Here is a 26292-nt window from a genome sequence, read left to right on the forward strand (position 1 = left end):
GTTTATTTTATTATTTTCCTAGCAATATCTGTTACTGTTTTGGGCCAATGCCTTTTTGAGTTAGCATATGTGAGTTTGTTCAGGAAAAAAGAGATGACCTGTCTGAATTCTTTAAAAAAAACAGTCTTCCGGAACAAGATCATTCTCTCACTGTAATAGTAAACTCAACACCTTGGTGCCAAGTTGACATTTTTCTCCTCTTTTATTAAAATTATTAAAAGAGGTTCCAAATCTATTGCTATGAATTTCTGGAGCATGGAATAGTAACTCCCACTATTTGAACAACATTGAAAACATTGGTGTGGTGAGAGTTTATGTTGCGCTTACAGATAACCCACAGACATATTTTCCCCTTCCTAATGCTTTTGAAAAAAGAGTCATTCCTTGACAATGTGGATGGATTTTCTAATAATTAAATATAAACAAGAAGATTAATAAGCCCATTTTTGTTCTAACAATGGTACAGTGGTACATCTGGCTAAAGGATATGCCTGTGCAGCTGTGATAACTACTGATGACATATGCATAACTAAACATTCAAAAATATTTAGAAATCAAATAGTCTGTCTCAGTCCAACCCATCTCACAAAGTTGTTGTTGTGAAGAAAATAAGAAGAGGAAGCAGTACTATGTATGTTTGTTGCCTTTATTATTATAAAAAAAGAAAGAGAGAAAGAGAAAATTTTCCAAGATATAAAAAGCAGAAATGTTGACAAACTCCATGTTCATCATCCGACTTTATGTCCATAATATACTTAATGAAGTAATAAACACAGCAATAACAACTGCTAAAAATTAGTTTTAAAGGATGTGGGTTGACATCCTTTTGTAAGCAGCCAGTGTAGACAATTTCAGTTTCAGAAGAGAATTCATTTCACCACTTGGGAGAAATCCTGGAAAAGAATCTTTCCCACATATGGTATCTGATTAAAGCTGTATTTCTGTAAATTCAGGGTTCATGGGTTGTTTTTTACAATTCTCTTCCTCACCATCCTCAAGTATGAATGGATGTACAATTCTCTTTCAGGACAATACTGTCCACTTCAAGACTCTATGTGATAAAGTGGACAGATCAACATAAAGCCTGTGATGACTGCACTCAAAGATTTTAGTAAAGATAAGGGCAAAAAGATAACTTGTGAGTCACCACTTAACTGCCAAGTGTCAATAAAGCTCTCTCTGCAGCTAGCCCAGCCTTGAACAGAACCATTTTAGCTACCAAAGAGTCTAGAACAGTGCTTCTCAAATTCAGCGACTTTAGGATATGTGGATTATAACTCCCAGAATCCCCTAGCCAGCCGTGCTACATTTCTCTCTTATTTACAAAGTCTGCACTATTAATCTTCTTATCATTCCTTATCACCCATCTCCTCCCACTTGTGACTGCATGAATGTAACTTTGTTGCTTGTATCCTTACGATTTATATTGACTGTTTCCTAGTATGATTTGATTGCTTATTGTATCCTATGACTATTATTAAGTGTTGTACCTTATGATTCTTGACTCTTGGTGAATGTATCTTTTCTTTTATGTATACTTAGAGCATTTTCTCCAAGACAAATTCTTTGTGTGTCCAATCACACTTGGCCAATAAAAGAATTTTAATTCTAATTAATAAAAAAACAAAACTAATAAAGTCAAAAGAATGAATGAATATTCACTGTCATCATTTCGCCCTTCTTGCCAAGCAATGGCCAGTGTTTGTCAGATGCAATGAAGCTAATGAATTTATTGTCATTAGGCAAGTTAAGGTATTTTACATAGTTCAGGTTATTTTTCAACATTTAAGGAGCCAAATTAAAAAAAAGTTACATCTTCATTCTTGGGTATAGCTAATTAACTGCCCTGCCTTCCATGCTGTATTCATTTAGTTTGTAGGTCCACATTTCCACCAATTTAGAAACCAAATATTCTGTTGATTAAAGGACAACAGCTTTAGAAGAAGTTATTAACAGTCCAGAAGTATACTGAACACCTGCAAAGTAGAAAATAGCCGTTTGTGTGATGCATAAGGTTTTCTAGAAGAATTATTCTGGGAGTACCAAAAGTACACATATAGACTGGGTAAAACCAGGCTTAAAAACAGTAACTGTGAGAGGGATTTTGGAGTCTTAGTGGACAACCAGCTAAATATGAGCCAGTAGTGTGCAGCAGCAGCCAAAAAAGCCAATGCAATCCTAAAGTGCATTAACAGAGGGATACAATCAAGATCGAGGTACTAATACTACTCTATAAAGCCTTAGTAATTGCACAGCTAGAGTACTGCATCTAGAAAAAGTGCAGACAAGAGCAACCAGGATGATTAGGGGACTGGAGACTAAAACATATGAAGAATGGTTACAGGAACTGGGCATGGCTAGTCTAGTGAAGAGAAGGACCAGGGAAGACATGATGGTAGTCTTCCAATATTTGAGGGGCTGCCACAGAAAGGAAGGGGTCAAACTATTTTCTAAAGCGCCTGTAGGCCAGACAAGGAACAATAGATGGAAACTGAACAAGGAGAGATTTAACCTGGAAATAAGGAGAAACTTTCTGACAGTGAGAACAATCAACCAATGAAACAGCTTGCCCTTGGAAGTTGTGGGAGCTTCATCGCTTGAGACTTTCAAGAAGAGATTGGACTGCCATTGGTCAGAAATGGTGTAGGGTCTCCTGCTTGGGCAGGGGGTTGGACTAGATGACTTACAAGGTCCCTTCCAACTCTGTTAATCTGTAAAGAGTCCTCATCATTTAAATGAGAGCCACATCTTCAGCAAAAAGAGACTGACTAAATGGCAGCAGAGTGGGCTGAATATAAAAGCATCTGTAGTATGTCCTGAGAATTCAACATAAAGTACACTCTTCGAGACCAAATTGAACAGAAACCCCAGAGAGGAAAATGAACAGAGAATGCCAAATCCAGGAGAATTCCAGTTAGTATGTGTCAGTGCCAGTTCCCTCACCCAGTCTTCAGAACAGCAATAAAAGAGCTGGACTGGAGCTATCGATTCCTAGGAATTATTATCACTTTAAAAAGCTGATGCAGTAAAAACTGCCATATTTCAGTAATATACAATATGATCTGTGATCCCTGTGGTAATAGAGGACTTTCAACATCTGTTATGAATTTCATTCTCACCTAATTTTTACTGAGGCAGTTCACAAATATTTACAGATTAATTGTGCTTAATCGTTTTGATTCAGGAACATTTTCTCTAAAGAACACAAAGGACTACAGTGCTTTAAATAGGCACAAAAGCCTGTTAAGCTTACATCATGGAAGGAGAGAAAGTATAGTATTCATTCATCCATTTTAATGATGGCAAACATTATGGTTCCTGAGTCTTAGATCTATGCAGGCACCCCCAGGGTGAAAAAATGGTAACGTTCAAATCTAAGAGGTACAGTACAGGTGTTATTCAGTAGGACAAAATTTTTATCTACAGACCTGGCCATTTCATTTATGTTAATATCAGTGCTTGGGGGGTGGGGGAGAGAAGTGGATGTCTTGTGTCCTGGATTTTCTAACCAAAGTGCAAATGTCAGTGTCTCCTATTCTTCTTTAAAATAATATGAAGTCACCAGTGGTGGTTGGGGATGAAAAATATTGATGGAAGTCGAAACTTTGCATGGTAATTATGCAAATCAATCTAAGATTACTAGAGTAACTTTGTGCAGTCATTTCTTTAAAAATACAAGAGATTTGATTTAGTTATGTGAGTTGAGTGGTTATATGCTTTTATCAGCACATATTAAATTATTAAATTATAGCTATTACACATTTCGCTGCTGCTGTGGCGGAGAAAAAAAACTGCTTTTGTTTCACTATATTCTTCCAAAGCAGAAATGTAATTCCATGCTTTTCCAGAGTGGGCAGACACCTCAAAGCCAGGTTGTAAAAACAAAAGATGTTGCCACAAAATTTAGCCATCAGATAACTCTCTAGGTAATCAGAATTTAGGAACCAAAGAAATTCCTGAATATCTATTCATTGAGTACCTATTTAACATAATTAAGCTATGATTTCTGTTGCTACCTAAGAAGAAAAAAATACAGTGTATCTCTCCAAATGCACCCACAAATGCAAGGAATGAAACAACTTCCATTTTATAAACTCAACATTTGATACTTGGTTTTACACTACCAGTATTTGTCAAATGTGAAAATAATCCTCTGGAATAAAAGAGGAGATTCCCCCCCACTCTGCACCTCAGAAGGCTGGTAATCCAACCAGCAAATGAGTTGAACCCAAATCCCTGTGAGAATGATGACATCTTTGAAAACATCAAAGGGAAATTAATTGCAAGCACGCAAGATATTTTCTCTTGGGTCATGCCATTTTTAAATTTCTCATTTTGAATTTCTATGAGAATCCTCTTGCAAGAACAATTCAATAAGCTACTTTGAGACATGGCATGTTTAGGATATTTTGTAGCACTTTTACTCTACATGTTTACTCTTAGATGTGATACTTTTACAGGGACATGGTCCAGTGAAATAAATAGATTAATACATCATCTTAAACACAGGCACATGCAATACTGTGTTATTCATTGACCATTATATTTACTATGAAGCTTTTTTAAAAAAATCAGATGTGAGAAACATAGCCAGGTAATGGCAACCACACAGCAACTGTACAAATAGCTGCATTTCGCCTTCCTTGCAGCTGTGATGGATTAGAGAGTCACTCTGACAATTTTAATAATATTCTGAATGTTATGAAATTAGGCACCTTCAGCTTTTCACTTCTGCTTTTATTTTCTTTCCCCTGAGTGTACCTTTCAATTACCAGGGAAATTTATTGCATATACTATGTTGGTAGGCCCAGAATGACAAGATATGATTTTTTGTTTGATTAGATAGAGGTCTGAATTGCAAACAGAAAGAATTGTTTAATATGCTGCTATAAAGTTAAGTATGTGCCATAAAATAGATTACAGATATAATGCGTGCTCATGACATGTGAAATATTAACTTTTTTCCCAGTTTGTTTACAAGTGCAAGTTTTAATTTTGTGTTTCTGTGAAGGAACAGTGTGTGCTGTGTCTATAAACATAATCTTTATCTTACTCCCTTTTTAAAAATGGTAAGGGAAAGGTAGAGGAAGATGTTGAGCAGTACTTGCAATAAAAAGCAATCCATTGACCAGATATTCAGGTTTTCTTGTAAATTATGTCTCTCTTCCTTTTTAAAAATATTTTTATCCAAATGCACCCCAAGCAAAATCTTCCTCTAGACAGTGTGGAAGTACCCATCCATTGGAATCTTCTGCTGGCTGTGGAGTTTCTGGAAATCTTACAATAACCATCATAGTCGTTTCTATAGTAGCTGGCAGAAATGCCCCTCCAAGAAACATTTTGGGACTGTCATCATATATCACCTCATATATCACCTCATCAATATATAGTATGGGCCTGGTGGGTCTGTTTCATATTCCTTTTGATGGATGGGTGGTATCTGGTCTACCATTCCTATACTATCCTGTCCACCTCCATCCCTCATTTGCTGCCTGCAGTCCTATGGATGTGGAGAATAAATTATATTTAATTTCCTTTCCCAGGGCCTACTTCCCTGGCATTAAGTGCAGTGCTACTTTCTCTGCTTAGTTGTGTTCCAGAGAGCAGGCTGCTGTGTTATTTCAGTGAGTATCCTTCCTAGTTCATCATTTTGCTGCTGTTCCTTGGAGGTGAAACATTCTCGCCAACAAAGAGCAGGAAGATGCATTATTAATAGCTAGCACATAGGCTTGCACAAAAATCAAGAGGCTGAGTTATATAATAATCAGTGGGTTGTTTGCTGTATAAGAAGCCTCTAGATCTGCTGTGGTCTTTTCTGGCAAGGGGTTAGAATAGGTACAATAAATAATTTTTCTTTTAATCTCATCTCACAACATCTAAATTATTTAGATGAAGGCATGGAGAAAAAAATGGGTTATATAAGTCCTTTCTTTTCTTAAATATACAGATAAAGTATCCTTCACAGTGAGCTCAACACCTGTAGACTTCATAGACATGCATCTCTAATGAACTGACATTGCCTTCTTCTGGGACATTTATTTTCAACTTTTCAGATTAGCCGACAGCCCTGCTGACATCCAGGGGTGGGCTGCTGAGGGTTTGCAGGAGTTTGGGAGAGCCCCTACCTAAGTTTATGTGCAGTTTGGAGATCCTCCAAATCCCACTCCTGGCTGGTCCACCCCTCCCCTCCCCTCCCAGGACTCACCACACAATCCATTTTGGATGCAGGTAAATGCAGGGTCTGTGTGAAGGCTTGGAGAGGGTGAAAAACGGGACTCCTGGACATTTGGGAAGGCCAGAAATAGGCCCGTTTCCAGCTTCCAAAGAGCCTCCAGAGCCCGGGGATGCTGTTTTTGGCCTCCCGGAGGCTCGAGAAAAGCCTCCAAAGCCCAGAGTGGGCAAAAATGCCTCTCCTGACATGGTGCAGGAGGCCGACTAAGCCACTCCCACCATGGCCACGCCCACCCAGCAACCGAGCAGAGAACCCTTTCTAAAATTTTTGAAGCCCACTGCTGCTGACACCCCATTCAAAGATTAAACTGGCCTGACTTTACTTAGCTTTTTGAGATCAAACAACGTTTACTAGGTGCTGTCACAAAATTGAGCTTTTTAAAATATGCTCTTTAGTTTTTTTAATATTCTGAAAATGAATTTGTTTGCTTCTTTTCACTAGCGAGCAAGTGTAGAGATATTATTAATTTAAAATATGAATGCTCTTTTGTAACTTGGGAAATTTGCACAGGGTTACCTCCAAATCCTGGCCTCATCCTTGTTGCCAAAGGCAGTTGCCACAGATTCTCTAGAATGCTCTCCAATGCTTCAAGGTCAAGTTTCTGAAACTCACCTTAGAAAGATTCTCCTTGCATATAAAAAGTGTGAGCTTAAGTTCCAGCCACTCCAAATGGGACTGAGAAAGACACCATGGAAACCCCCTCCCCTTTTTTTTGACAAAACAGGTGAATTGTCAGATTTATGAAGATAGTGGACATTAAAAAAATGCCCAGCATTCCCTAATTCTTCTGTACTGTGCTATAATGGTGAATATCTGTAGCTCAGGTGTAGGATGAGGGTGAAGGTTCATTCAAGCTGACTCACAGCTGACCCATCACTAGGCCCTCACCTGACAGAGGAACACCAACACTGACATCCCCTAAACTCCATGGAAGATGTTACCTAGCCTGGTAACGAAACATACGGAAACCAACCCACAAGCTCGGAGAAAAAAGCCTTCACCCTCATCTGCTGTATTGTATTTGTCTCATCATGGAATATAACACTAACAAAGCATGCCCAGAAGAAAAATTGGCCACCCTTCCTGCCCCCCCGTCCCCCGACACACACATTATAATTATATCCTATGTTGCAGTTTTCCCCCTCTTCCTCTCTCTAGAAAATTCTTGCAGAAGCCCATAAAGATAATCATGAAAGAATAGCAAGACACTTTAAAAAATTCTGGACAAGCAGGTTTTATTAAGTCATATCCTCATAAATATATATTTACAAAAAAAGGTCCCCTTTGTTTTTCCTCAGCAAAACAAGTAGCAGAACTGGACATGTTTCTATAATATAAAAATAAAGTGCTTCTCTTTCTGGAGAGGCTGATAACACAAATGTTCCAGTTTATTTACAAGATGATCAGTGCAATTTCATTGCTCTAACTCAGAAGCCAGTCTTGCTAAATTCAATGGAGTTCTTCCCAGGTGAGTTTATACTGGAGTTTGCCCCAGAAAAGGATGTACCAGGAAATGAAGAGAACCACTGAAAATTATATTTACTTCTGAACTGACATCTCTAGGATTGCACTAGCAATTTTTTCACCTTCAGTGAAAATTTGTTTCATATAAATTGCTCCTACAATTTATACGAGCACACACACCGTTTGCTCTTGGCTGTGATATGTCTTTCCCACCGGTCCATTTTTAACACTGGATTGGAACAAACATGGCTACATTGAAAGATACTGTAAAATAAATAATGCTGTAAAATAGCATTAGAACCTGAGTCACAGAATGTCTAGCTTAAAAGATTTCAATTATTTGTCTGTTCATTATTTGGTATACCAGAAAAAAAAAGTTAATTAAAAAGCCATTTCTTTTCCACAATCTGTAAAGTCAACATTCTATTATTCACTATTTATTCTGTAGTTATTATTTGAAAAATACTTGAGCTCTTTCAAAAATGCAGGTATTTAAGAACTCATGTCAGTACAGTATGTGCCTTCGAAGTGCTTTCAGACAATACAGTTGATGATTCCGTAGAAGAGACTTGGTATTTTCCTGTAGAGTAGAGAAGTAAGATGGTAAAAGTCTTGCTTAATTATTAGTTATGGTATAAAGCACAAAATAGTTCCTAAGCCTAGTTGCCTTTCAACATTAGCTGAGCTTAAGAGGAAATCAAAGCAAACAAGAATAAGCCTGCATAAGACCATCAAAATTAAAATATGTAGGTTTATAAATAAATTCTAAATTCTGCATAGTCCTCTTCAATTCTCAACCTGTCAGCTGTAATCAACAGTCTTTTACAAATTGCTTTCCTGTGTCATTGCCTGCCTTTCAATCATATTTAGAAAATACCCAAAGATAATGAAAATACCCACACAATTTGGCCTGATGCGCTGCACGTCAGGACCAATGGAAGAGTTAGCATTGAAGAAGTTACCTAATTGGGTAGCAAAACATATATTGCAAGCAAACAACTAAGTTCAGAGAGCACCAAGGGCCCCTCATGCCAAGGAGTCAAACCAGAGAATCATTTTTATCATCTTTAGCTGTTTTCCAGACATGAAGACTGCAGTCATAAGACAATGAAGTCTCAGAGATCCTGAATGGATTGTTCATTTAAAAGGAACATTTATGTTGAATGTATTTACATAAATAACTGAGAAGACAAATTGTATGCACATTTCAAAGTTACCAAGCTTAAAAGTTGGACTAATTGGATCTTTAATGATTTAATGAAGTTTTTATCTTTCTAAAGGCAATTCTATAAACAAACTAAGAATTCTTTAACAGTATAAGAGTTAGGAATTTGACTGGCCTATAAAATATATATTTGGGGATTGAGAGGATGAAAAAAAATACAGAACAGCAACAATGGGAAATGTTGCTGTCCTATTTTTTCACCACATACCTGCTTTACCAAACAAATTATTTAAAGTTCTTGAAAAAGGTGAATTGATGGAAAGCATAGGAGCCGACAAGCCTTGCGATGTTGACTGCAAAAAGGAAACACATATTAATAAAAAAGATGTAGTGAGGTTTTATCAAAACATATGCTTGTACATTTTCATTTTGCCAACAATGTACACAATTAGAAATAAATCTCTCTCAAAACACTTGCTTTTATTTTCAAATCAGCATGGATTAATTAGTTTTCTTCATCTCCCAATTGCAGAAATAAAGTGTCAAATTCTTCTCATGATTCACTTGCAGAGGTGGAATGGTATCTTTGAATCTAAATCTACCATGCACTGCTCTAGCTAAAGCCAGATACTGCATAGAATGGCCCTTTTATTGACACAAGTCATTTCCTCCATTTAGAAGGATGTGTTTAAATCCAGTCCTTTATTTAGAAAGAATATTACCTTTGAGTGTTGTGAACTCCATCTTGAGCAAGAATATTTATTCAGTAGAGCTTCTCGTACCTGTGTGTTTCAAAGAAAATGAATACTAATATTTAATCATGTCTGTAGTTGCGTGTAATTGTATGCATATAATTTTATTATGAAATAAAACAATAAATACAAAACAGTAAATATCCTAAAATTGTGTTCCTACCTTCCTATCCCAGAGAGTTCCACCCAACAGAATGAATAATCCCTGAAAAATATGCAAAGATTGAAATTACATATTTCAGTTCTTACACTACTATACAAAGTATATACTATGTCTGATTTCCAACTAGTATTATTACAGAGGAAAAAGTATGAAATATGAAGAGTATGAAGAAAAATAGCCCATTTCAATGTAGAGAAATTGCAAGCAATCTAAGACAAAATTTAAAAGGGCTGATAAACAAAACATTGGTCCATACAAGAAATAAATTTTCAAATTTTCAAAAAAAAATGGATGTTCTGATCACTCTCTGGTCTGGAATATTCAGAAACAACTAACTGACTCAGGACAGGTTGCTAGGAATCAGGAAAGAGAACATAATTCCCCACAGTTCTCAAGACTCAGAGATCAGAATTGCTTCTTTATTTATAATAATACTTTATTTGCGGTCACAGACAAGTACAACAAAAGAAGAACATAGGAAAATTAATCATGAACATTTGGTCTCCAAAAACTTCACTAAGGGGAATTACAGTGTTCTCCTCTGATGGTTGCAGCTCTTTAAAAAAATTTGGAAACCTGAGAAGTGATGTATGAGGAGCCATCCCCTAGACAATATAAGAACAAATTACTAACACTGGGTCTAGAAGGGTCTGTTTCAAGGAGAGACAGTAACTTAGATCTGCCTGCATTCCCCACAGTTCTCAAGACAGAGATCAGAATTGCTTCTTTATTTGTTTATTTAATTTGATACATTCTGGATACCATATAGTTCCCTCAGTGATTTGTTTAATTTGGTCTTAGACTAGAACAGTATACGCCAATTAAAATCCACAGAGATAATTATGATTATTTATTCTGCATAAGGTAGTTTGGCTTATTTCTATGCCAAACCAAAGTTCTAGAAGTGGGTAACTGAACTCATTCATGCATTCAATCTATTGATTTATTAACATTATTAAAATTTTATGCCACCTATTTCTCTGATACAGCATCCCTGGGTGGCAAAAACTACTACCGTGTTTCTCCAACAATACGGCCTCCACCAATAGGAAGCCCCACCATGTTTTATTGGCATAAAATCAAATTAAGCCCCTTCTCCCAAATTAAGGCCCATATTAAACATGCAAAATGGGGAGGGGGGGGAATGGCAGGGAGGGCTTGCCGTTAGGAAGTACTTTGTTGCATGCCCGGATATGGTGCTGCCTGCATTGGTGGGGCACTTCATACCGGGAGACCTTCCACCTTCCGCCACCGTTGCTTTCCCTTCTCCCTTGCTGCCAAGGCGTTAGAGCAATGCCATGGCGTTTGGTGCAGCAACGTGCGGCCAGCCAGGGCTCCTCCCTGCAACCGGAGCCCTGAGGAGACACTCGGCTTCAGGCGCTCCTGTCGCTGTCTTCCCTTAACCTTCGAAGGCAAAGCCAAGTCTTTTAAAAATGACGCCCTACTACTGGTACGACAAAGACTCCCCTGCCCAAGAGGGCAGCCCAACCCCACGTGGGGAGGCGAATCTCCCGGGGCCACAGCACAGGATCGGCCCACCTCAGGAGAAGCGCCCAGATGCCATCCCTGCCTGGCACCGGGCAGAGAGCGAAGAGCTCCGCCTGGGGCACCCAGTGCAGCTGACAGGTGGGACCTCCTTCCCGGCAGCAGAGCTCTCACCAAGGCAGCGAGCGCCTCGCTCGCAGCTCACTTTCCTGGCTCTGCCCAGCCCGCACAGCTCTGGTGCGGCCCTGGTGGGATGAGCGGAGGGCCCGGCGGGGAGGCGCTCGCTGCCTTGGTGAGAGCTCTGCCACCAGGAAGGAGGGCCTGTCTGTCAGCTGCACTGGGCACCCGAGGCAGAGTTCTTCACGGTCTGCCCAGCGCCAGGCAGGGATGGCGGCTGGGCGCTTCTCCCGAGGTGGGCCAATCCTGCGCTGCGGCCCCGGGAGATTCACCTCCCCACGTGGGGTTGGGCTCCCCTCTCGGGCAGGGGAGGCTTTGTTGTAGTAGGGTGTCATTTTTAAAAGAATTGGCTTTGCCTTCGAAGGTTAAGGGAAGACAGCGACAGGAGCGCCTGAAGCCGTGTCAGCAAGGGAGAAGGGAAAGCAACGGTGGTGGAAGGTCTCCCGAACATCCAAGCTGTCGCCACCTGCCCACCTGAGGATGCAAAGGTGGGGGGGATTAAGTCAACCCCGAAAAGATGGCCTAGCTGTTTTTTCGGGGGTAAAAAAAAATAAGGCCCAGCCTTATTTTGTGAGAAACACGGTATTAGCTTTGCCATTTTCAAGAACAATGTGATTGTTCTTGAAAACAATCTTCATCTAGGATGCTGATATCAATGACATCATTAGATTTCATGTTATTGAAAGAGCAGCTTGCATCACCCCTCAGTTTAGATTAAGTATGTATTATAACACAATGAGATACCCAAAGAAAATGTCAATGACGTTTTTGATATCTAACTATTCCAAACATCTGATATTATCAATCCGCTTACCTGAAAGGCATTGAAAATCGTAAATAACATCTGGAATATTTTGGGACTTCCTGGAACAACGGTGGCCAGTCCAAATCCCCAAGTAAGACCTAATAGCGGTGTCAATACACCAATGCTCTTGGCAATTCGGTACAAAGAACTTTTTTCTTCATTGATGGACTTTTCCCCAATTGAACGTCTTGATATTTTTGCTATAACCACAGCAGTAACAATAGCATTAATAGCAACAATGATCATGGCAGGAATCACTAAGGCCAAGAGGGCTTTGCTTTCCTCCCAGTTGAGAAAGCAACTCTTTTTCCTTGTGTAAGAGGAATATGGAAGGGTGCTGGCTAGTGTGATGACTGATATTATTAGAGGACAGATGTATCCCAAGCAGAAGCCAATGGTTTTCATGATGGTCTTGCTTGCATTGTGTAGAAGAAAGACCAAGTGATAGAAGAGCATCAGTCCCAAAGCGAACATCCAAAAGAAGACACAGAGGTAGAAATAGTGAATGAAATAAGTTGCTACTATGCAAAGATTCCCCTCCACTTCATAATTTTGGTCATGTGTTGCAGCAACAACAATGAAGCAGATATCTGCACTCAAGAGAGAAACTGCAATGTTCAGAATACAAACATGGCGCAAGTATGCAATTCTTGTTTTCGTGACTGATTTCCACACAAGCAGTTCTATTCCAAGGCAAATCATCAGGCTCACTATAGAAAGGCTCAGGCCAATGTAAGTGAGATAAGTCAATTCATCCAGTGAAGTTTCCTGATAGGGAGACATGAGCATGGCAAAGGATGTTGTATGATTGCAAGAGCAAATGACACTGTCCCCATCATCTTCAGTTTCACAGCCTGTGTTATCCCAGTTTCCTCCTTCTGCCAAACTGAAATTCCAGAAGACACATTGTGGATTGCTCATAGCCTTTTCACGCTTTGCAAAAGCCATTTTGATCTGGAAATCCTCATTTATTCGGGGACTTATTACTGTTGTCATTACCAAACTATTTACCATTTCCTTTCTATACTGTGGAATGATACGTTGAAGTGTTGAATAAGCCACACTGACTATCATGATTGATTTCTCAGTATCACATTTTACATCCTCAATCAGCACACTTCCCCGGAGGCCTGCAGACTGGAGAAAAGCAAAGCTGCTGTTATAAATGGAGGGACTACTTTCCCCAAGAACAGTTCCTTTGATTTGAAGACTGTCATGTATGATTGAAGGAACAGATTGATTAATTGGTTGGAGTGATCCTATAAATTGTTCTACTGAGCCAAGTAATTGAGAGCTCCCATTCTGCACATGTTTCCAAGTTTCTGTTGGACTGGTGATAATAGTTTCGACAGTAGATCCAAAGTTCTGCAAAAAAAAAAAAAAAAAAAAAGGAGGAGGGGAGAATAATAATTTTTTTTAAAGGAAAATCCTCTTCCTGTCAGTGTATATCAATCCAATTACCAACTTCCACACAAAAATCCTAGTGCTGAAGTCTAAAATTCCTCTCACGCTTGAAATATGTAATTAAGTTCAGACATGATAGTATATTATAACAGTGGCGAATTATACAAAGGATTAGTCATTAACCTCTATTAGCAGCAGCTGGGCATCTACGAGTAAGGGTCCACGTAAGATCCCTAATAATATTTAATCATTTCTCCATCAAAATTGGAACTTTGCTCTGATTTTAAGGTTATCACCAAGCTTATCATGAATTTAACAAGATCCTCCCCAAATTACCATCATGTCATAGTTATTGTAATTTCAAATATCCTACAGTATTTCAAAAAGGAACATTAAATAGAAAACAATTACTGTATGAACACAAAAATCCTATACAGTGCTCTCACTTTGTCATCAGTCAGTCCCAGTCAGGGAGCTTTGACCCACCCAAGAAAATGTGTTTGTGCATGGCCCATTTGTGTATCTCTATGAACGTATATGCATTCAGATGTAATCATCAGAAATAATGCTCCAAAAGAGAGCTTGGCCAGGAATCAGTTGGGGTTTCAGTAGTGTTGGCAGAGACCAACTGAGCAGTTAGGAAATTTTGGAGAAAATTGTTGTGGTTCGCCGGCAGCAGATGCGAATGCTGAGGCCTCGGAGAGTGAGGGCTTGAATAAGGAGTCTGTGTGTAATGCAGGGATGGGGCCAGGACTATCAGAGAGTGGAATGCTGCCTTTGGAGATTGTGGAGGCTGGCAGCAGTGATGCAGAGGACCCTGAGGACCCTGTGCCCAGTGCGCATGCGCGCAGGGCTGCTCAAAGAAAAAAGCAGCTGCAGAAGTACGGGCGACTTGGGAATAAGGCTGCAAGGTAATGGCCCTTCCCTTAAGAGATAAAAGCCAGCCTGAGAAACTGGAATTCTTTGCAGGAAGCAAAGATGTTCTTGCACTTCAAGCCTTGTGGATGTTCGGACTATCCTGGTTTGTGTTTGGAGACTTTTTGTTTTGAATATTTTCTGGCAACTTAATCTAGTGTTCTTGGCAGCCTTGCACAACCTTGACAAGGCTCGTTCTTATCAGAGACAATTAGTTTTCATAGCCTTTTAACTGTGAATGAACGGAATTCGCAGAGAAGCATTAAAATGTTTTGCTTTTACCTCTGGTGTTTGTTTCTTTGGAACAAGGTTTGGGTTAGAACAAAGATACTGAAAAGAGGAGTTCCGGTTTGTCAGGCTTCGGAGGCGGCAGGAATTCACGTTTGTGCGCGATCCCTGCCGCGCTCGCTGCCGGAGTGCCTTCGATCCAATTGGATTGGGAGGCTATAGTTATCCTGTAGGGATAACTGAAGAGAGGGGAGATCCAGGCAGGGGTCTGGGGATATCGCAACCCCCTTCCCCAGCCGGCTTAACTCCCTTTTCCGAAGGTGGTGGAGCGGTGGTCAGCAATGGCCGCCACAAAGAACCTCTCAGCTGGACAAGTTTTGTGCAGGAGGAAGTGAAGAAAGTGAAAGCTTTTGGCTGAACCGGGATGACAATCAACATCTGTATACCCTGGAACTTTGGCTCTTTAAGTGATACATTGTTTCCCAGATGATCGTAAAGCTACAGTTGAAAGTGAAAGGGAAAGGGTTTTTTTTCTCCTCACTTTCCTTCCCTACGGAGACAGCAGATGGAAATCGGAAATACCCGCTTTGGCAGCAGAAGGTACTAACTTTGAAAATTAAAGCCAAGGGGACATTAGATTTCTAAACACTGACATTTAAAAATTAAAATCTTTGTGCTTTAAGTGGGAAGGAAGAGAGGTAAATGATTTAAACCAAGATTTGTTGAAAGAGATTGCTTGGAGTTTTATAAGATCAGAGATTAAATTGCAATAAAACTCCCCCAAAATACCTTGGAATTGTGTAATTGAATTCTACCCCAGGAAGAGAAAGTAGAAGAAAGTGCTAAATGAAACAGACTGTGCTGATTGTGCTGACTTTGATTGTTTGATGACTTTGGGACTTTTGTGAACTATCTTTGGAAAGACTAAGAAAACATTTGGATTGTTTAAACATTTTTTCATAATGGTATCTGTTGAAGAACTGAAAATGCAATTTGAAAAGTTAAAAGAAGAGGAAGAAAAAGGCAAGGGCTCCTTTGGATCTATTTTCGCTTCTTAGAAATGGCGATTTCTACTTATCAGGAAATGCAACAACAAGAAGGCTGGGATGATGAAGAAGAAGCCATCTTTAATGGACATATGATTTTAATTGAGAAAGAAAAGGGTAAAAAGGAAAAGAAAATGGAGAATTTAAGTTCTAAAAAAACAACCAAGAAAGGAAAAAATAAGGTGAAAAATCGATATGATGTCAGAAAGCAACAGAAAAGAGGAATACAACAGAGAGGGAAACTAAAAGGCTGGAGATTGGGGGGGGGGGTAAAAAGGCTAGATTTGACAAGGAAGGAAGGGAAAGAGTGAAGGGAAGTTATAAAGGCTTAAAACAAGATGTTAATAAACAGGTTTTTTTCAGAGATAAAGGGTAAAATATAATCTAAAAAGAGATTCTGCAAAAATATATAAGATTGTTTTGTAGTATTTGTATATGAAATAGAGTTAGAAAATTGGAATAACATATGTGTTAATGGAATATTGTAGGGAATGTGTAAAATGTCTAAGATTTAATTAATAGAGTTTAATTAATTAATTTGTTATGGAACATTATTTTTAATATACTATAAGCTCATTATGTTTTATATTTTAAAATGTTATGTAGAATGTACTAAGCCGAATCAGAATAGAAACTATGTATTATTTTAAGTGTTAAATTTGGGGGAAAGATAGAAAGGTGTCATACTTCAACCAGTGATTACAGGAAAAAGTTTGTGCTAAAGAGAAAAGATAAATAGATAATTGAAAAAGAACGGACAAAAGATACAAGTATAATGATTTAAATTGAGATTAAATAAATAAAATAGAATTAAGAGAGTGAAACGAGGGGAGAAGACATATGGAAAATATAGAACGTTAAATAAGATATGAAATAGTATATAAGGTGAGCATGAATTTGATTTATGTCTGTACAAAAAGTTGTAACCCGGGGTTAAGCCGCTTTCTAAAAAGAAGTTTTATGTCTTTATGTTATGTATTTTGTTTGTTTATGTTTGTTTATTGAGGATTAATGATGTTGGATAAGAACATATGAAACAGTAATAATACGAAATATAGTAATATGAAATAGATGAAAGTATAAGTTTAATGAATACAATTGAACAGAAATAAAGGAAGAAACAGTGAGAAGTTGGAAAAAGAGTAATAAGATATGAAGTTGAATATATAAGATGCGTATTAAATTGTGTTTGTATGGAAACGTGATAATTTAGAATTATGTTAAATAAGATGTTTTATTTGTTTTGTTAAGCAGTTTTTAGAAAAGATGTTCTATGTTCTTATGTTTTATGTTTTGTTTGTCTGTGTATTGTCTTTGAAAATTAATAAAATTTGTTAAAAAAAAAAAGATACTGAAAAGAAGTCCAGGAGTTCTGGATGGGGAAAGTTGGTTTAAAAGGTCATAAGGATTGACTCCTTCTGTAGACACTTAAGACTTTTCAAGTTTAAAAAAAATGCTATTGTGTTTCTTATTCTGCTTTCGATATTGATATTAACTCCCTTCAAGTATATAACAAGTAAAGTACCCCCAAGCCGTTTGCCACTTACTGCCATATTCTCTTCATTCGCCTCTACTGGTATTACTGATACCAAAGTCAGAGTTTCAAGAACAGCATTTAAGTTTGCAGCAGACTTGTTTATTTTCTCCTGTGTCTGCTTGGTGGTTTCTTTCAGTTCTTTAAGGAATGCGGGCAACTTCTTCTGGGAATCTGGACTGGAAGCTAAAGACTAGAATTAGAATTAAACATGTTAAAGACAAATTAGATGACACGGCTGGATCATTAGCTAAACTAAACAGCTTTGGCTGCTTGAAAATAAAAGTACTGAATTTTGGGAACCCTGCTTGTGACCTGACAATGAAGGCACATTCCCTTAAGTCTTCACAAGTTAACAATGTCCAATTGCCACAGCTAAAGAGACAATCAACTTTGAAGAAGATACCATAGTTATTTACTGTTTTTCCTTTTGGAGACCGCTGGAGGTGGGAGGTGGAGTTGGCTAAAGCAGGTTGGTAATAACACTGAGAGTGATAACTCATAATGTCCAGTCCTTTTCTGCCCAGAGTGGCTACAGTATAAGTAAGACAGAGAAAAGAACATGTGTTTGTGACTCAGGATAGGGCTGGTGCCTCTAGCTTGACTTTCCTGAGTCTCTCAGCAGATTTTGATACCATCAACCATGGGAGGATGGTTCAAGAACGGAGGCAAGACTCAGATAACAACAGCTCTTTATTAGTGACTTCAGATCTGAGCAAAGCTATCCCGTCCACAGCAGCCCCTTATATAGGGCTGGCTGCAGCTAGGCAGCCAATGAAGGCGATTTGAGTTTGCTGCTCTTGGCTGGGCCAATCGCAGCAGCCCGTTTACTAGCCAATCGGATCAGTCTGCGGCGACCAATCACAACCTGCTATTCGCGGGCCAATCAGAGTTGCAGGCTTTTGAGCCTGCTAGTCCGGAACACCCCTCCCCTCTCGGTTCCATTTAAGGGGTGGAGTTATATAGTCTCGCAGGTAGGCAGGTCTTTGTACCTGTCTACCCAACTTACGTAATTCCAATTGTCCATGTTCAAATTTGGGTTCAGATGGACTGCTTACTGGATCTAGCTGGAACGGTGAACCGGTGCCATAGTTGGGACTCTCCTCTGATGTCCTCGGGGTGATTGAGTCCTCAGCTTTGTTGCTACTGCTATGGCTCCCCGGGCTCGCTGGACTTGTTTGGCTGCTGCTTCTTGGTGAAGTGTTCATCTGCCCAGGTTCAACTACAGCTGGTGAGTATTGCAAGCTATGGTGTGGTGATCTCGGGGTTCGTTCTGAAGGAACAGGTGTTGGTTCTATTTCTGGGCTCACGGTTTCCCCTCCCCCTCTGGTGTCTTGGCTGGGGTCAGGGATGGAAGTTGTGGTCAGTCTGGAGCATAGCTGGTCAATGTGGTGTTTCCATGCTCTGCCATCAGTGGTTAGTAGATGGTAGGAGCGGGGGCCCGTGACTTGAGTTATTTGAGCAGGAATCCAGAGGGGATCCCCCGAAAAATTTTTTGCAAATACAAGGTCTCCTACCTTAAAGGCGCGATGGTTGCTGCTGGAACCCAGCAGCTTTTCCAGGGTGTAGGCAGGGTGCAAGCGGTCTAGAGGCGATCTGAGTTTCCTGGCCATCAGGAAATCAGCTGGGCTCTTGTTAGTCATGCTGTTAGGTGTGATGTGCTGGAGAAGGAGCATCCTAGTGACTTTATCGTGGATGTTACCTTGTTCCATTTTTTGTAGGGTTTTCTTTGTGAACTGAACCATTCATTCAGCTCTACCATTCGCCACTGGATGAGCCAGCGATGTGAGCGCATGTCGGATGCCCTGTTCAGCTAGGTATTGTTCGAAGGCTAAGGCAGTAAATTGGGGCCCATTGTCGGATACCAGGAGATCGGGTAGGCCGTGTGTGGCAAAGAGTCTGTTTAATTTCTGGATGACTGCATCTGTAGTGGTTGTTTTCATTTTATTTACCTCGAGCTAGTTAGAATATGCATCTACAGTTATTAAGAAAGTGTGGCCTTTAGTAGTTCCCGCAAAGTCAATATGAATACGCGACCAGGGACCTCTGGGTGTTTCCCATTCTGCTGGTGGAGCTTTTGGTGGGGCTGAGTGGTTTTCCTGGCATCTGTTACAGGAGGCGACCCAGGTTTCAATTTGTTTGTCCATACCTGGCCACCAGGCATAGCTCCTTGCCAGCGCTTTCATACGCACGATGCCCGGGTGTCCATCGTGTAACATTTGAAGGACTTTTTTTTGTAGTTTAGTTGGTATGATGACTCGGTCTCCCCATAATACGCACCCTCTTTGCGAGAAAAGCTCTGTCTGTCTATTTTTAAATGGTTTAAAGGTTTCCTTGGACTCGTTTTCTGGCCATCCCCTCTCCACCCAGCCAAGAACTCGTGCCAAACATGAGTCTTTTTTGGTTTCAAAGGCGATGTCCTGGGCCGTTAGTGGAGGTGAGGGAATTGTCTCGATTTGTAGTATTGGGAGCTGGGTCATCTTGCAGTTGGGGTAGTGGAGAGTGGCTCAAGGCATCAGTGTGAGGAATAGATTTTCCAGGGCGATGTTTTAGTTGATAGTCGTAGGCAGCTAGGAATTCTGACCACTGCTTCATTCTGGGGGAAAGAATGTGTGGGGTAGGTTTGTCGCCTGCCAGAATGCCAAGTAATGGCTTATGATCCGTGATAATGGAGAATGATCTCCCATATACATATTCATGAAACCTTTTGATCGCAGAAACAATTGCAAGGGCTTTCTTATCGAGGTGGCTATAGTTTCTTTCTGTCTTTGACAAAGTTCTCGAAAAAAATGCAATTGGTGCTTCGGACCCGTTTGGTAGGACGTGGCTCAGAATGTCCCCCACCCCAAAAGGTGAGGTGTTACAAGTAACAGTCAATGGAAGTGTCTCGTTATATTGTATTAGCACTGCATCAGAAGTGAGAAGGTCCTTCACTTGCTGGAATGCATGTTCCTCCTGTCGTCCCCAAATCTAGGAGGCCCTTTTATCGAGGAGTCTATGAAGGGGTTCAGCAACAGTTGCCTTCTGGGGTAGGAAAATGTTATAAAAGTTAATGAGTCCCAGGAAGGCTTGAAGGTCAGTTTTGTTTTTGGGTCTTGGGGCATTTTTGATGGCTGCCAATTTCTTTTCTGTAGGGTGGATTCCTTGTTTATCAAGAAGGTAGCCAAGAAATTCTACCCTTTCTGTGCATAACTGGCACTTTTCCTTCTTAACCTTGAGGCCAGCATCTTTGAACCTTTGTAGGACTGTTCTGAGGCATTTCTCTAATTGACTTTTCATTGGGGCTGCTATTACTACGTCATCAAAATAGGGCACAACCCCTTTTATGCCTTGCAATAGTCTCTCCATCAGGCTTTGAAAGATGTCTGGTGCTATGCTTACTCCAAACTGGAGCCTGTTACATTTGAATGCGCCACGATGTGTAACTATAGTTTGGGCTTCTGCAGTCTCGGGATCAACTGGCAGCTGTTGATACGCTTGGGCCAGATCTAGTTTTGCGAATATTTTGCTACGCCCAAGTGAATGCAGGAGATGCTGAACAACTAGGCGCTCTGTTGCAGTGCGTGATTGAGGGTGGCCTTGTAGTCTCCACAGATTCTCAAGGACCCGTCAGGCTTTATGTGGGTTACAATTGGTGTCTCCCATCGGGCGTGGTCAATGGGCTCTAACACGCCTTGCGCAATTAATTTGTTCAGTTGCTCATCAATTTTGGGTTTGAGAGCAAAAGGAACTCGGCGTGGTTTTAGGTGAATAGGCGCAATGTCAGGGCGAAGATTAAACGAAATAGGGGACCCCTTGTACTTGCCTAAGTTTTCGCTGAAAACTTCTTGGAAATTGTGGACGAGGGCCGCTTCCCAGTCATCGTCTTCAGTATGATGGATGCCAGCCATTCCAATTCCTAATGGCGCAAACCACTGAAGGCCCAGTAGACTTGGCCGGTCTCTATCGACAATGGTGAGTGGTAGTATTGCAGTATGTCCTTTGAAAGAGACCTGGAAATGCCTGGTACCTGCAACTGGAATCCGGTTGCCCTGGTAATCTTTTAGTCTCTGACTGCTGAGGTCTTGGCGTCGGATGTTGGGAATCAGCTGCTTGAGTGTTTTCCAGGATACCATAGATAGGGAAGACCCGGAGTCTACTTCCATGATGCACGGTTTATTCTCAATGGTGACTTCTACACGAATTTTCTTTGTGTCAAGAGATGAAGCGTGGCCAATGGTGATGTTTGATGAGCCTCTTCTTGTCTGGGCATACCATTAAACCTTCGGGGTCTGTTGTACTGGTTCCACTGGTTGCTAGGGTGGTCCCTCTGTGTGGTGGGGTTGCCCTCGGTTCTTTTCAGACTGCTCCCTCTCCGTCTGGGGCTGGAACTTCTTTTGTTTCTGCATACTTTAGCAATATGCCCACGTTTTTCGCAAAAACGACAAATGGCATCTAGGAATCTGCACTTGGATCGTGGATGGTTCCCACCGCATCCGGCACATTGGTAGTTCAATTTACAACCCCGCTGGTCCCGTTGCTCACGTTCTGACCGGAGTCTGTGGACTTCTTCCTCCTCACTGTCTGAGGATGACTTGATATCATCATGATGGGTGGCCGATGTGTACTTGTCTGAAGGTTTCCCAGCATCGTTGGTGGGTTGGCAATTGGTCCCGCTGGTTCGGCGCATTCGTGCTGCTGATTTTCACCTGGCTTCAGCCGCAGTAGCGTCTCTATGGAATCTGCAAGTGAGATGTCTCCTTTGGCCATGATCTTGCTTTGAACAGTTGGATCTCTAAGGCCAAGGACGATTCTGTCTCTCATGGCTTCTTCGAGATTAGCGAAGCCACATAAACCACCCAGGTTTCTCAGGTCTGCCACAAAATCCCCGACGCTCTCACCTTCACGCTGGTCCCTCTGATAGAACTCATGCCTGCGAATGAGAGTCGGTACTGCTGGGGCATAGTGGTTGCGAAGGATGGGAACAAGGGTGTCCCAGTCCATCGTTTTAACTTCAGCTGGTTTCGCTAGTGCTTTAGCCATTTTAAAAAGGCAGGTCCGCAATGCGTTAGAAAAACGGCTCGTTTCTTCCTGGGCGTGGCATCCTTGAGGTTGTTGGACTCTAGGAACATTTGAAACCTGTCCATATATGAGTCCCAGTCCTCGCTAGCTGGATTGAATGGGGCGGGTGGTATAGCGCTGCTGGCCATGTCGCCAATGTTGCGCTCTGTCAGCCACGTGCTCCTTCAATTAGCTTGTGTTCAATAGACTTCGTTGCCTCCGCATCCCACCTTCGTTGCCAGTGTTAGATCTGGGAGGATGGTTCAAGAACGGAGGCAAGACTCAGATAGTAACTAAAGCTCTTTATTAGTGACTTCAGATCTGAGCAAAGCTATCCCAGCCGCAGCAGCCCCTTATATAGGGCTGGCTGTGGCTAGGCAGCCAAAGAAGGCGATTTGAGTTTGCCGCTCTTGGCTGGGCCAATCGCGGCAGCCCGTTTACTAGCCAATCGGATCAGTCTGTGGCTACCAATCATGATCTGCTATTCGCAGGCCAATCAGAGTTGCAGGCTTTCGAGCCTGCTAGTCCGGAACACATAGAATCTTGTTTAACTGGCTCTGGGGATTAGGAGTAAGAGGCACTGCTTGGCAATGGTACCCTTTTCCATGTGGCTGGTACCAGACAGTATTGGTGGTGAAGGAGAGATCCAGTCCCAGATTCCTGCTATGTGAGGTGACTCAGGTCTTGGGTTTCTCTCCCCTCCTATTTATCTATATGAAGCCATCAGGAAAGGTCATCTGGCAGTTTGGAATTTGGTATCATCAGTGTGCTGATGCCAGGCAAAAGATACTGAAAAAGGAAAATGGGTCTCTGATGGGAGGTCATGGGCCTGGGGGTGCTTTTTGGTCAGAGTTTATGGAATCTGAGGTATTTCTATGGAGCCTGACTAAGGAGTCTCACGGGTTGCTAGTTTATCAACATGAGCATAGGCTAACATGAAAAGACCATTTTGTAAAACAAGTGTGGGTAGAAAGACAGAATATTTAACCTTGAGTACTTACAAGAAAACTAAACTTGAATAATAATCTGCACACTTAGAATCATGTCTTAATATGTGATTTCCTTTGTAAAGTATGTCTTAAGGTATCGTTCCTCTTTACCCGCACCTTTGGTTCCTGTTCTACTGAATATGAGGAACTGAGGTTCTAGGGAATAGGGAACTAGGCAACTGATAACATTGCAAGATTGTAGTTGGCAAAAGAGCAACAGTATAAGATTGAGGTTAGCAGTAAAACAACATTGCATGATTAAGGAGAAACTGACTCGGTTTTGATGACATCAGGGATAGATCCCAAAACTCACATGGTTTGTGGTTTTAAGATATAAAAGACAAAGATGAAAAATAGGAAGCTGCCAATCAGCTTCAAGCTGACCCATTTGACTGCTTGTCTGATTGACCTTCATTGCAATATGATTAATGTAAGTCTTTGGTGTTTGCTATGCTTTAAATTCTAATAAACCTCTGAATCCTAAAGTGAGACTTTTTGTGGTATGCTGTCTGTTCAACTGTTATTAAGTGCAGCTATGCTCAATAATTAGGTCCGTCCCCCACCCACCCCCTGACAATACTGTTCAGATGCTGGCTCAATGCCTGTGTAAAAATCTGAGAGGAGAAGAGAGAAACTGGCTGCAACTCAATCCCAGAAAGATGGAATGGTCACATAGTTTGGGCCCCTTAAAGTCAGGACAATTGGTATCTCTGACTCTGGATGGAGTAATACGCCCCCCGAATCTGATATGCAATTTTGGGGCCTTCCTAGTCTTGTGGCTTCTGCTAGAAGAGCAGGTGGCAGTTGGGGCCAGGGAAACCCTTAAACAAATTCATATTGCCTACCAATTTCACCCATTCCTGGACTGGGAGGTTTTGCTCATGGTCATTTCTGCCTTAGTCTTCTCCCATTTGTTTATTGCAATGCATTCTACACGGGATTGCCCTTGAGGACTATCCAGAACTTGCAACAGATCCAGAATGTAGCAGCACATAGTTTTGGATGCCTGATAGATCACCTGAATTCACCAGTGCTGTGTGAGCTTCACTGACTCTCAGTTGCTTCCGGGTGCAATTCAAAGTGCTGGTTATCATCTTTAAAGCCTTACATGACATAGGGCCAGATTATTTGTGGGAGTACCTCATCCTGAAGGTATATATCTATCATATTACATTAGGTAGGAAGGGCATGCTTCAAGTCCTTAAATGTTGTATCTGATACGGCATGCCTTCTCAATGGTCACCCCAATCCTAAAAGGTTAGTGGCTACAATCTGAGGGATCCCTATCCTTTTAGCCTTCCTCTATCATTGAGTTAGGATGAGGGTTAACCCGGGGGGTTGGTTTGGTCTGTCATCTGCAGAGAAGGGTGCTTTTGTTTTTAATATTTATTTTCTTGTTTTGAGACATCTAGAATCATTTAATAAGATAGGCAGCTATATAAGTTATGTAAATAAATAAAAATGACATGTTAATTAACCTCTAGAGAGAGTGTGATAATGGAACTCTGCTTTTTAACTTTAATGATTCTACAGAGAGTCAGAAGGAAAAAGCTGAGCTCACCTGATGAACCAGACTGTCAACCTGACCTGGACAATAGTCTAATCTAGGACAGAATTCTTACATATCCTTCCAGAGAGTGGTGATATTTCTTGACATATGCAAATATATGTAAATATATTACTGATTTATATGTATGCATGTATATGTATGCTTATGTGTGTGTGTGTGTATATTTTAAAGTCAAATTAATGAAATAGGTAGTTATATCTATATCCACACACACACACACACACACACACACACACACACACACACACAGGTAGTTTGCTGTGTAGTTTGCTGAAGTATAGGTAGTCCTTGAATTACGACCTTTCATTTAGTGGTCATTCGAAGTTACAACATTGTTGAACAAAGAAACATATAAAATGTTGCAGCATATGCGATGTGACACTTTATGGCCATGTTGTTAGTGATGGCAATGTCAGTCTCATTCAGAAACCAAGGACCACTTGTGCTGTCCAGCTGTTCGAAGACTGTGGAATGAGATGGAAAAATGAATCTATGTTCTTGACCATTAATCAAAGCTACTGGGACTTCGCACTTCCTAGACAACATCAGTAAAAGAGATAATCAGTCCTCCCTATGAGGCAGAAAACACTTGGTTCTAACAACCAGGTTGAAGAACTAAAGGGAAGGTCACTCAGGCCTCATCCATTGACCTCAATTCTCAGAGCATTTTGTTTCAATAGACCTCAAATCCCCTACTTGGCCTGGGCTCACTGTGGAGACTGGAGCACGATTACCTCAGCAGAATCCAAAAGGTTATTGATGGGACCAGCCAGGCAGTTGTTTCTATGAACAGTCCATTTTGTACGATCACATCTATAAGTGATGTTTCCTCTCACAGAGTTACTTGTCCCATGGAAATTTAAGCAAGGTTTTATGATCTGCGCTTCATTTGCTCCCACACCAATGTCTGAGGAATTGCACACCACATTTTTTGCTGTGGGAAAAAAAAGATTTTTAAAAGTTACATCTTGCTTTCTGAGTCAGATGTCTACTTACATATTTATAAAGCTAGGTACAGTTTGTCAGGAATAAGAAATCTTCCATTGCACATATGAACAAAACATCTGCTTCTTACTACATTACAAAGAAATTGTTTTTAACTGAAAAATCCTGTAATCTATTCCAATTAAAGTGTGTGAAGAGTTGATCACGGAGAATCCCACACACACACACACACAATAACACTTTGTCTTATCTTAGGACTCATGAATATTTGCCAGGTTCCCTAGTCTGCAGTATATGACTTCATTATTTTAATGAAATTTGTGCTTATCAGATGGAAACTTTTAGATGTTAAAGGCTTTTCTAAGGACACAATTATGT

At 40.7% G+C, this 26292-nt stretch overlaps 1 protein-coding gene across 2 annotated transcripts in view; it reads right to left on the reverse strand.

The window, feature by feature from the left end:
• Positions 1-7452: 7452 nt before the first annotated feature.
• The window catches only part of ADGRF5 (adhesion G protein-coupled receptor F5), a 58739-nt gene continuing 39899 nt past the window's right edge, over positions 7453-26292 (reverse strand). For both annotated transcript variants that reach the window (XM_026707712.2, XM_026707713.2), the window contains exons 15-21: positions 25704-25903; positions 17384-17563; positions 12253-13608; positions 9777-9818; positions 9584-9643; positions 9130-9214; positions 7453-8276 (exon numbers count right to left, since the gene is read on the reverse strand). In XM_026707712.2, coding sequence (XP_026563497.2) covers positions 8197-8276; positions 9130-9214; positions 9584-9643; positions 9777-9818; positions 12253-13608; positions 17384-17563; positions 25704-25903 — 2003 coding nt within the window. In that variant the 3' untranslated portion in view covers positions 7453-8196. The remainder of the gene's footprint in view (positions 8277-9129; positions 9215-9583; positions 9644-9776; positions 9819-12252; positions 13609-17383; positions 17564-25703; positions 25904-26292) is intronic.

The sequence above is a fragment of the Pseudonaja textilis genome, chromosome 1 (genome assembly GCF_049901715.1).
Source record: "Pseudonaja textilis isolate UNSWEBS1 chromosome 1, rPseTex1.2, whole genome shotgun sequence".
Classification (NCBI taxonomy): Eukaryota; Metazoa; Chordata; class Lepidosauria; order Squamata; family Elapidae; genus Pseudonaja; species Pseudonaja textilis.